The sequence below is a fragment of the Oncorhynchus kisutch genome, linkage group LG27, assembly GCF_002021735.2.
Source record: "Oncorhynchus kisutch isolate 150728-3 linkage group LG27, Okis_V2, whole genome shotgun sequence".
NCBI lineage: Eukaryota > Metazoa > Chordata > Actinopteri > Salmoniformes > Salmonidae > Oncorhynchus > Oncorhynchus kisutch.
In genome coordinates, this window is record NC_034200.2 from 26,512,144 (window position 1) to 26,524,682 (window position 12,539).

The 12,539-nt window shown below is 43.6% G+C and overlaps 1 protein-coding gene across 2 annotated transcripts in view; it reads left to right on the forward strand.

Annotated features, from left to right (window-relative positions):
* Positions 1-7,987, forward strand: part of LOC109871725 (enhancer of polycomb homolog 1) — a 47,338-nt gene extending 39,351 nt beyond the window's left edge. For both annotated transcript variants that reach the window (XM_020462697.2, XM_020462696.2), the window contains 4 exons: positions 5,112-5,236; positions 5,415-5,556; positions 5,925-6,297; positions 6,595-7,987. In XM_020462697.2, the coding sequence (XP_020318286.1) occupies positions 5,112-5,236; positions 5,415-5,556; positions 5,925-6,297; positions 6,595-6,667 (713 nt within the window). In that variant the 3' untranslated portion in view covers positions 6,668-7,987. The remainder of the gene's footprint in view (positions 1-5,111; positions 5,237-5,414; positions 5,557-5,924; positions 6,298-6,594) is intronic.
* Positions 7,988-12,539: the final 4,552 nt, after the last annotated feature.

Below are 12,539 nucleotides of genomic sequence, written 5' to 3' on the forward strand. Positions count from 1 at the left end.
TGCCGGCAGCAGAACGTTCTCCACGGCGTCTCCAGACTCTGTCACGTCTGTCACATGTGCTCAGTGTGAACCTGCTTTCATCTGTGAAGAGCACAGGGCGCCAGTGGCGAATTTGCCAATCTTGGTGTTCTCTGGCAAATGCCAAACGTCCTGCACGGTGTTGGGCTGTAAGCACAACCCCCACCTGTGTACGTCGGACCCTCATACCACCCTCATTGAGTCTGTTTCTGAGAATTGTGCGCCTCCCTATGGGACTCATAATCACTGCCAGATGTGATGCAGCCTGGACTGTAGTGACGCCTCTTGCACTGAGATGCAGTGCCTTAGACCGGAGCGCCAATTTCGGGATCAAAATGCTCCTGATCAGCCTCTACACCCCCCAAGACTGCTGAACAGCTGATCAAATGGCTAACCGGGCTATTTGCACGCGTATATTGATGCCTCACACAGACACACTTTCATACTTCACATAGGCTGCTGCTAATCTGTTTATTATCCATCCTGATGGCCTTGTCACTTTTACCCCTACATACATGTATACTGCACAAAAATATGAACACAAACATTCAGATAGGATGATGGGGACAATTTCAGTGAAAAACATGAGGGCAACAGTACTAGTGCAAAGTTTCAGAATGATAACTTCCAAAATGCTACATGACATTTATCATGAAGTCACCGAGGTGTCCCACACAAGTTGCCCAAATGTACCCAAGTGGCCAAATTGGTGAAGGTATACATTTTGAAACAAATAACTATATACAAAATACCAAAATGGTATTCTAACACACCCCCCCCAAATGGAGGGAAAAAAACGTATTGATAAAAATAAAATAAAAATATATATACATGTTATTTTGTAAATGTGATATATATATATATATATATATATATATCACATTTACAAAATAACACACTTTCAATATTTGGAAGACCCTCAGTCCTTTATCAATTCAAATCTACTTATATAGCCCCAGCCTAAAACTCCAAACAGCAAGCAATGCAGGTGTAGAAGCACGGTGGCTAGGAAGAAACCTAGAGAGGAACCAGGCTATGAGAGGTTGCCAGTCCTCTTCTGGCTGTGCCGGGTGGAGATCAGTGGTTGTAGAGGGTGCAACAGGACAGCACCTCAAGAGTAAAAATTAACAGTTTAGGGTTCCATAGCCGCAGGCAGAACAGTTGAAACTGGAACAGCGGCAAGGCCAGGTGAACTGGGGACAGAAAGGAGTCATCATGCGAGGTAGTCCTGACGCATGGTCCTAGGGCTCAGGAGAATTCGACAGAGCATACTTAAATTCACACAGGACACCAGATTCCATGTCACTGTGAAAGAAAATGTTCAGTTAGAATAGTTTCACATGAGCCCTGTATCAACAGGTATGATAAACAGATATATATATATATATATATATATATATAGAGTTGAAGGTTGAATATATTATTATATTACTATTCCCTGCTAGATCTACTCTCTTTTATATTATGACATTTCATCTAGATCTGTCTTTATTATATTACAACAGACCAGCTGTATCTACTGTCTCCATTTCACTTTGGCCATTTATGTGGTCCTGCCCTCTCCTCAACAGCATCAAATAAGCTATTTCATGTGGGTTTGGGTGGGGCGGCAGACACGCATCTCACATTACATGTTTATATATTGCTTCTAAAATGTAAAAAAGAATCACAAATAATATTTTATATTAATTTCAAACAAGGGCATTAGCATGATAATTCACGACACAAGCGGTTCACAAAATGTTTCGTGTTAGGCTATAAAAACGGATTTTATCAAACAAAAGATCATTCATTGTGTAACAATGAGCATTGGAATTGCAAACAGACGAAGATCGTCAAAGGTAAACTATTTATTTTAATGCAGTTTGTGATTATGTTACACCTGTGCTGTTTTTTTTATTTATTGGGCTCTATGCTCAGATAATCGCATCGTATTCTTTCGCAGTAAATCCTTTTTTTAAATCTGACAAAGTTGGATTAGCAAGATTCTAGGCTTTCGATACATGTGAGACACTTGTATTTTCATGAATGTTTAATATGACTATGTAGCGATCACTATATGTTGTGGAATTTCAGCCCGCTAGCGGGTTCCGTGCGCTGCGTCTCAATCACCACATCCGCTAATATCGCCCTTCCGCATCTGTGCTGAAAGGTTGCAGAGCTAGAGTGATGTTTATCAGACCATGAGACATCCTGAAAATTGGTCTTTTCACAAAATGGTGTGTGGGGTCCAAACGGTTTGGCCTAAACCATTTATGACCACTATTGAAAGATGAGTCTCATGAATACGATGGTGTTCTCCTTTTTGCTCTTGGATGCCCACAAGATTCGTCTGAAGTCTGTACAGCCTTTTCTGCCAGTAGCAGCCTCGAGACTTGTCTGACGGCCCCGGTGCCATTTTGAAAAATGAATGGAAGTGTATGTATGGAGATAGTTTGGTGCCTAAAATAAGGGGATATTTTGTTACGGTACAGCCTTATTCTAAAATTGATTTTTATTTTATCCTCAATCTACACACACTACCCCATAATGACAAAGCAAAAAAAAATGATACCACATTAGTATTTAGACCCTTTACTTAGTACTTTGTTGAAGTACCTTTGACAGTGATTACAGCCTCAAGTCGTCTTGTGTATGACGCTACAAGCTTGGCACAGCTGTATTTGGAGTTTTCTTCTCTGCAGATCGTCTAAAGCTCTGTCAGGTTGGATGGGGAGCATCGCTGCACAGCTATTTTCAGATCTCTCCAGAGATGTTCGATTGGGTTCAAGTCCGGGCTCTGGCTGGGCCACTCAAGGACATTCAGAGACTTGTCCCGAAGCCACTCCTGCATGGTCTTGGCTGTGTGCTTAGGGTCGTTGTCCTGTTGGAAGGTGAACCTTCACCCCAGTCTGAGGTCCTGAGCGCTCTGGAGCATGTTTTCATCAAGGATCTCTCTGTACTTTGCTCTGTTCAGCTTTACCTCGGTCCTGATTAGTCTCCCAGTCCCTGCTGCTGAAGAACATCCCCACAGCATGATGCTGCCACCACCATGCTTCACCATAGGGATGGAATTGGCCAGGTGATGAGCGGTGCCAGGTTTCCTCCAGACATGACGCTTGGCATTCAGGCCAAAAAGTTCAATCTTGGTTTCATCAGACCATAGAATCTTGTTTCTCATGGTCTGAGAGGCTGTCATGTGCCTTTTACAGAAGAGTGGCTTCTGTCTGGCCACACTACCATTTAAGGCCTGATTGGTGGAGTGCTGCAGGGATTGTTGCATGGTTGTCCTTCTGGAAGGTTCTTCCATCTCCACAGAGGAACTCTGGAGCTCTGTCAGAGTGGCCATCGGGTTCTTGACCAAGGCCCACCCTGATTGCTCGGTTTGGCCGGGCGGCCAGCTCTAGGAAGAGTCTTGGTGATTCCAAACTTCTTCCATTTAAGAATGGAGGCCTTTCTCTTCTTGGGGACCTTCCATGCTGCATAATGTTTTTGGTACCCTTCCCCACATCTGTGCCTCGACACAATCCTGTCTTGGAGCAACTCTTTCGACCTCATGGCTTGGTTTTTGCTCTGACATGCACTGTCAACTGTGGGACCTTATATAGACAGGTGTGCCTTTCCAAATCATGTCCCATCAATTGAATTTAACACAGGTGGACTCAAATTGTAGAAACATCTCAGATGATCAATGGAAACAGGCTGCACCTGAGCTCAATTGAGTCTCATAGCAAAGGGTTGTGTAGATTTGAGTACTTTAAAAAAATGTTTTATCCACTTTAGAATAAGACTGTAACATAACAAAAAGTGGAAAAGAGTCTGAATATTTTCTAAATGCACTGTACATAAAAATATTGTTTCCTGTTTTTGTTTTTTTGTAGGACGGACACATCAGAACAAACTTTAGATTTGGGGGGAATGTTATTCAATGTGTTTCTATTGGCTGACAGCGGTAATGCCAAATTTAATGATTCATCCCAAAAAATGTTTGATACCTTAAGGGGTCTTAAATTTTGAAATTAAATATAAATAATCCTTGGTATGACCATCTTAAAAACAATTCCTTATGTTAGTGGCTAATATTGTGTTGATTCTAAGCTTTCAATGCAACATTCCAGAAACAAAAGGAACTGTGCAAAACTTTGCATGACATTTTGTTGTAGGCAGAACACATCGGAGTAGGATTCTATTGCACTGACAGTCATAACTCAGGCCCGTACTCTACACAGATCGGTGTGTCGTAACCAATCAGAGTTGCAGTTGGCCTATATGCAAATAGACCATTGCCATAATATATCTGTGCCAGTCACTTTGAACTAGACTGTTTACAGTATGAGCAGTCGTGAGTAGATGCAGCTCTCGCTTTCAAAACAAGCGCATGTAGCGACTTGGGCACATTTGTTCATATCCTTTACTAGTTAGGGAGTTATAGCTCATTTGTAGTGAGCAATGGGGTAGTGATTGCTTCTTACAAGAGTACAGAACACAGAACATGTACATTAGACCTATGTGAAAAGTGAGTTGGGTAAAGAGCTTTTTTTTGTTCTTCAACCGGCAGTGTTGTATTTTGAGACTGGCTTGAATAAGCTAAGTAGCCAAAGGGCACAGGGGTAGCATCATTTCTGATTTCTTTGAAATAATGGTATGGGGATACTAATGCATTTTATTTTGTAAAGGTGTTTCTTGCATCAAACAACACATTTTCAGTCACCTTGTCTGAAGGACAAGTGGATAAACCGGTTAATGTCGAGCCCTGCATGGTTTTTATTTCAAAAGTCTCATGGAATATAGGTCTACATTGGCTGCTAGTATAGGCTGAGTGATAGAACACCTATTTCCATGTTATGGGATGCATTCCCCATAGTTTTTTGGTGGTAGGTCTACATTATGATCATCCACAGTAGCCTACTTGACCAATGTCTGAAACTAACTTAAAGCGGGTTCAACCTCCGTGTTCACAGTAAACGCACGCTGGAAGTTGCACAGAATTTTCACAACATTCAAGTTTGTGCTCAGCAGACCTGAAATTTGCAGTGACAAAAAGATTGGACGGAAAATTGGTTGCACCCCATATTGAAGTGACCGGTTCTCTTTTCTCTCTCCGTTTCCTGCAGCTTTCACCGCCCAACAATACCAGCAGCATCAGGAGCAGCTGGCCTTGATGCAGAAACAGCAGCTTGAGCAGATCCAACAGCAGCAACAAGCCAACAGCGCCGCCTCCACTGCCAACAGCACACAGGTTAGCCTGCTCTCTGACCTGGGCTGTTCAGTATTCGATTACTGATCTAGGAGGGACCTGTTCCTAGATCTGCACTCCTACTCTTGAGATGCATGTTACATATAGCTCCATTCTCTGGCCATCTCAGGTTGTCTCTTCAGTTTTGTGTTAATAAGTTATTGTTGTCCTCCTCTTCCAGGTTTTGGTCTCCAAGATGTTAGATTCTGCCAGTGCCCAGTTTGCTGCAACTGCCCTGGTGACCACAGACCAGCTGCTGGCCTTGAAGACTAAGGATGAGGAAGGGCCGGGGTGTGGGGTCAACGGGGTCCTTTCACCCTCAGGTAACATTGACTGCACCAAAGCGTTTGTATTAAAAGAAGAGCTTGAAAGAAAAGAGAAACTCGCACATTGCTTTTGTAGGTATTACTTTGGACTTTGTAAACTGACCAATGCCATAAGGCCGGTATGTAGCCAATGTCAATCTGGTAAAGTTAGTGTGCAAGTTTCTTTTTCTTTCAACATATCAGCAAATAATTCCCACTCACCTTCAACAAGTAATCTCAGACGTGCAAGTGCTTTTCCAATTAAACGCAGAGCTTTCACAGAAGCAAACAAAAGGTTGGAACTGATCAAAGGGGATACTGCTTGTATAGCTTCAGCGAGAACCATGCAGACTTAATGATTTGTGTTCTGTTCTCCCTTCCAACAGGTGTCTACAAGGGCTTGAACCTCACTAGCACAGCATCTCTGTCGCCTTCTGCCCCCACCTCCACCCCTAGCCCTCTGACCACCACTACCCCCTCCTCCCCCTTCCTCTTGCCCAGCACTTTCAACAACGGCACCCCCCACACCAATGCTGCCAAGTCCACCGCCACTCAGGTCCTGATGGGGAATAACAACAACCTCCGTCTGAGCATGTCCTCACTCGGGGGTCCTGCTGGGGGGGCCCTCACCAAGCGCCACATACCCCGGACACTAAGCCACGCCCACGTCGCTGTGTCGTCATCTGCCTTAAAGCTGGCCGCTAACTGTCAAATGCCCAAGGTCTCCACAAACACCCCGTCAATGGACATTGTGCCAAGGTGAGAGGGGGGGAGGGAATGGATGTGTGTGCCTGTCACAAATGGCACCCTAAACCCTTCATAGTGCACTATTGACCAGGGCTCTGATAGAGCTGTAGTATACTACAGAGGGAATAGAGTCAATTTGGGACACAGTGTAGAGAAATGGACCATTACTCAAGTGTTCAGATCACCGTGGCTTAAACTGCTGCTTCAAGAATATTACCTACCGGTCCATTTGAGTCAATAATGAATGTAGATACTGTTGAGCAGTCTTTGAATTTGATTTGTTTATATTTTCTCTCCACCTGCATCCAGGGAAAATCAGGATCAAGACAAGCCAGCACTAAACAGCATATCGGACAACACAGTGGCCATGGAGGTCACGTAGCCTCCGAACACAGGCAGGACTAAGGGCTCAGCCGGGAACTCATTTAGGTGCTATGCATCGTAGAGTTGTGAATGCAAGGAAGGGGCAGTGGTATGTGCACACACAGCATGCAACACTGTTTCCATGGCAACTGTTGGGACTTAATTGCAATGCTTGTCTTCTCTTTTTTTTTACTGTTAAGAAATATCAACGTCTGTAAATTATGAATATGGCAATTGTATGTACAGTAGTGCATATTTGTAATACCCTACCACCCTTGTATATAACATTACTTGAATACAGAAATTGTTCATTTGTGATGTTTTGCACTTGGGGATTAAACATTTTCAAAAGACAAACTGCAAGTGGTGTGAGGAGTTGTACAACAGTGTCGTCACGTCAGTGCATGGTGTGGAACCTGCTGTTATCTATTTATTGTGCAGTGTTTAGGGGGAAAAAATCAGTTTTTTGTTTTAATTGTTATTTTTTTGTAAACTCTTCCCTCATTGCTTCCCGTGCTGTAGTCGATGTGTTTAGGTAGCTATGAACTTCTCTGTATTTTGTGTATTGTGAACATAACCAGGCGGTCCTCTCACAGATTCCTGGTTGTTGGTTCATTGTATCATGGAAACAAATGGTGACATGCATTCATGCAGAGTTGGTGGCTGTGGATTTAAGGCATCAGTTTGTCAGTCGGTGGGTAATCGGTTGCTTAAGAACTTCCATTTTTAATTGTTTTTGAGACAAGTAACAAAATGAGGATGAAGTTTCTTCTCAGAAGTCACTGCTGTCTGACTTATCTAAGCACTAGTTTGTTTGGGTTAATGCTGCTTTTATGATTTAGCTCTGGTTTGTTGTCGGATTACCTGTTTAAGATGCCTTCCCCAATTATTTTAATTTTTTAATATTTTTGTAAACCCCCCCCCCCCCTTCTGTTTTTTTGATGCTCCTTAATGAAACTTCATTATTTTGTTACTTGTTGATGAAATATAAGGGAGACTAATGCAGTAACTGTTTGACTACATGTATCATTCCAGTTTATACATAACAAGGAAAAATGTATAAAAATAAATTTGTTTGCTTTTAGAATAATTTTCCTGAAGGCTGCCAGGCCGAGGTAAACAACGCGTATCGGGTGCCTTCCTCTTGGAAATACAAGCTCTCTTCTGTGAAGAGTACGGTACTTAGCAAGGCTACTGGTTAGTTTTTGTACCACAATCTGAATGCCCATTCCAATGGCATCATAATCGATCCATGAGGTTTTTTCTTTGAGACCCTCTAAATGAACGAGAAAATCCTCCTGAATTCTCACAAATAAATCCCAGGGCATTGTTTGGACCAGCATGTCTTGTTTTTTGTCTCAAATTCACATTGTCCCATGTGTTCATGGTAGGGTGAAGTTACCCTTGACACTGATCTTGGTTTAGTTTTGCATTCCCCCTCTAATGGTTAAGGTTAGGATTGGGGGAGAGGAAGCTGATGCTAGATCTGTACCTTGGGGAACCCTCACTCCAGATCCTAGGAGATGCAGGGTTGTTCATTTTGCAACCGAAAACAATGTCTCATTGGACAAGTTCTAGTGTTTTGGTCGGTTTTCTTCTGTTTACTATTCATGTGCGACCCTGAGCTTAGTGGTGATGGGTTAATCTAAACTACAGTTTAATAGAGATTTGTTGGAACTGGTGATGACATACCAAATGGCAACCCTATCTAGTAAACAATGTCTTACCAGGCCTCAAGCCGACTAGGTGAAAGAAATCTGTGCCCTTGAGCAAGGCACCTAACCCTAATTGCTCCCGTAAGTCACTGGGTAAGAGCATCTGCTAAATGACTAAAACCATTTTTCCCAAACTTGATCCTGGGGACCCAAAGGGCTGCACGTTTTGTTTTTTCCCTTAGGACTACACAACTGATTCAAATTAAATCATGTGTAGTGTTATGGCAAAGGAACAAGAAGTGCAGCCCTTGGGGTCCCCAGGACAGTTTGGGAAACGCTGGATTAAAATGTAATGGGGCTCGGCTCTGGTCAGAAGTGGTGCAGTGTCTAAAACATTAGGAACATATTCCTAATATGGAGTTGCACCCCCTTTTGCTCTCAGAACAGCTTCGATTTGTCGGGCATGGACTCTACAAGGTGTCAAACGTTCCACAGGGATGATGGCCCATGTTGACGCCAATGCTTCCCACAGTTGTGTTCATTGGGTGGTGGACTTTATTTAATTTGGCAAGTCAGTTAAGAGAATTCTCATTTACAATCACACAAATCACGACAAAGACCACACAATACTACATAGAGAGAGACCTAAGTCGACAACCTAACAAGCAGCAACACAGCATGGTAGCAGCACAAAACATGGTACAAACATTACTGGGCACAGACAACTACACAAAGGACAAGAAGGTAGAGACAATACATCACACAAAGCAGCCACAACTGTCAGTAATTGAGTCATTTACAACTGCTACCTGGCCAAGATAAAGCAAAGCAGTGTGACACAAACAACACAGTAACACATGGAATAAACAGACATACAGTCAATAATACAATAGAGCAAGTCTATATACAGTGTTTGCAAATGAGGTAGGATAAGGGGAGTGATGCAATAAGTAGGCCATAGTGGAAAAATTATTACAGTATAGCATTAAACACGGGTAATAGATGTGCAGAAGATGAGTGTGCAAGTAGCGGTACTGGGGTGCAAAGGAGCAAAATAATTAATATGGGGATGAGGTAGTTGGGTGTGCTATTTACAGATCGGCTGTGTACAGGTACAGTGATCGGTAAGCTGCTCTGACAGTTGATGCTTGAAGTTAGATAGGGAGATGTGATTTTTGCAATTCTTTCCAGTTATTAGCAGCAGAGAACTGTAAGGAAAGGCGGCCAAAGGAAGTGTTTGCTTTGGGGATGACCAGTGAAATATACCTGCTGGTGTGCGTGCTATGGGTGGGATTTGCTATGGTGACCAGTGAGCTGAGGTAAGGCGGGGCTTTACCTAGCAAAGACTTATAGGTGACCTGGAGCCAGTGGGTTTGGCAACGAATATGCAGTGAGGGCCAGCCAACGAGAGCATACAGGTCGCAGTGGTGGGTAGTATATGGGGCTTTGGTGACAAAACGGATGGCACTGTGATAGACTGCATCCAATTTGCTGAGTACAGTGTTGGAGGCTATTTTGTAAATTACATAGCCGTAGTCAAGGATCGGTAGGATAGTCCGTTTTACGAGGGTATGGCAGCATGAGTGAAGGAGACTTTGTTGCAAAATAGGAAGCCGATTCTAGATTTCATTTTGGATTGGAGATGCTTAATGTGAGTCTGGAAGGAGAGTTTACAGTCTTTTATTTTATTTTTATTTAACTAGGCAAGATCAGTTAAGAACAAATTCTTATTTTCAATGACGGCCTAGGAACAGTGGGTTAACTGCCTGTTCAGGGGCAGAACGACAGATTTGTACCTTGTCAGCTCGGGGGTTTGAACTTGCAACCTTCCGGTTACTAGTCCAACGCTCTAACCACTAGGCTACTCTGCCACCAGACACCTAGGTATTTGTAGTTGTCCACATATTCTAAGTCAGAACCGTCCAGGGTGGTGATGCTAGTCGGGCGGGAGGGTGCGGGCAGCAATCGGTTGAAGAGCATGCACTTAGTTTTACTTGCATTTAAAAGGGAGTGTTGTATGGCATTGAAGCTTGTTTGGTGTTTTGTTAGCACAGTGTACAAAGAAGGGCCCGATTTATACAGAATGGTGTCGTTTGCGTAGAGGTGGATCAGAGAATCACCAGCAGCAAGAGCGACTTCATTGATATATACAGAGAAAAGAGTAGTTGAAGCACGTTTCGCAGCGATTATAGCCCCGAGTCTTGTTATGACGCTTCAAGCTTGGCATACCTGTATTTGGGGAGATCTTCTCAAACTATGCCAGGTTGGATGGGGAGCGTCGCTGCACAGCTATTTTCAAGTCTCTACAGAGATGTTCGATTGGGTTCAAGTCTGGGCTCTTGCTGGGCCACTCAAGGACATTCAGAGGCTTGTCCTGAAGCCACTCCTGCGTTGTCTTGGCTGTGTGCTTAGGGTCATTGTCCTGTAGGAAGGTGAACCTTCGCCCCAGTCTGAGGTCTTGAGCGCTCTGGAGCAGGTTTTCATCAAGGATCTCTCTGCTCCGTTCATCTTTGCCTCGATCCTAACTAGTCACCAAGTCCCTGCCACTGAAAAACATCTGCTGCGACCACCATGCTTCACCGTAGGGATCCTATTGGCCAGGTGCCTTGTTTCCTCCAGACGTGACGCTTGGCATTCAGGCCAAGGAGTTCCATTTTGGTTTCATCAAACGAGAGAATCTTGTTTCTCATGGTCTGAGAAGCCTTTAAGTGCCGTTTTGGCAAACTCCAAGCGGGCTGTCATGCCTTTTAGTGAAGAGTGTCTTCTTTCTGGCCACTCTACCATAAAGGCCTGATTGGTGGAGTGCTGCAGAGATGGGTGTCCTTCTGGAAGGATCTCCCATCTCCCTCCACAGAGGAACTCTGGAGCTCTGTCAGAGAGACCATCGGGTTCTTGGTCACTTCCCTGACCAAGGGCCTTCTCCCATGATTGCGCAGATTGGCCTGGTGGCCAGCTCTAGGAAGAGTCTTGGTGGTTCCAAACTTCTTCAATTTATGAATGATGGAGGCCACCGTGTTCTTGGGGACCTTCAATGCTGCAGAATGTTTTTGGTACCCATCCCCAGATATGTGCATCGACACAATCATCTCTGAGCTCTATGGACAATTCCTTTGACCTCAATGGCTTGGTTTTTGCTCTGGTGGACTCCTATCAAGTGGTAAAAACATCAAGGATGATCAATGGAAACAGGATGCACCTGAGGTAAATTGAGTCTCATAGCAAAGGTCTGAATACTTACATAAATAAGGTATTTACATTTTTTTATAAATTTGCTAAAATGCCTACAAAACTGTTTTTGCTTTGTCATTACGTGGTAATGTGTGTAGATTGATGAGGGAAAAATTTATTCAATCCATTTTAGAATAGGGCTGTAACAATGTGAAGGGGTCTGAATACTTTCTGAATATACTGTACCACATGTGCACACTACATAAACACATGCACACAAAACAAAGCCTGTGAGCTGAGGTAACAGCCACGTATGGTCTCCTAGAGGTCTTCACAGATCCATCTACACCCGAATACCCAAGACTCTATCCAGGATTTGAGATGGTCCGGATCCAGAATTCTAAATAATGTCATGGGTCTGGGTCAGACCGGATTGTCTCAGGTATGTCATTTTAACTGAATTGTCCAGAAGGACCGGTACAAAGCCGAACCAGACTGCTGCTGTTATGCGCACACACGCATGCGTCAGAAGTTTACATATCAAATTTCAATCAAATGTATTTATAAAGCCCTTCTTACATCAGCTGGTGTCACATTGTGCTGTACAGAAACCCAGCCACGTTTCATCTTCAATGCCCTTGCTGATGGAAGGAGGCTTTCACTCAAAATCTCACGATACATGGCCCCATTCATTCTTTCCTTTACACGGATCAGTCGTCCTGGTCCCTTTGCAGAAAAACAGCCCCAAAGCATGATGTTTCCACCCCCATGCTTCACAGTAGGTATGGTGTTCTTAGGATGCAACTCAGCATTCTTTGTCCTCCAAACACGACGAGTTGAGTTTTTACCAAAAAGCTCTATTTTGGTTTCATCTGACCATATGACATTTTCCCAATCTTCTTCTGGATCATCCAAATGCTCTCTAGCAAACTTCAGACAGGCCTGGACATGTACTGACTTAAGCAGGGGGACACGTCTGGCACTGCAGGATTTGAGTCCCTAGCGGCGTAGTGCGTTACTGATGGTAGGCTTTGTTACTTTGGTCCCAGCTCTCTGCAGGTCATTCAC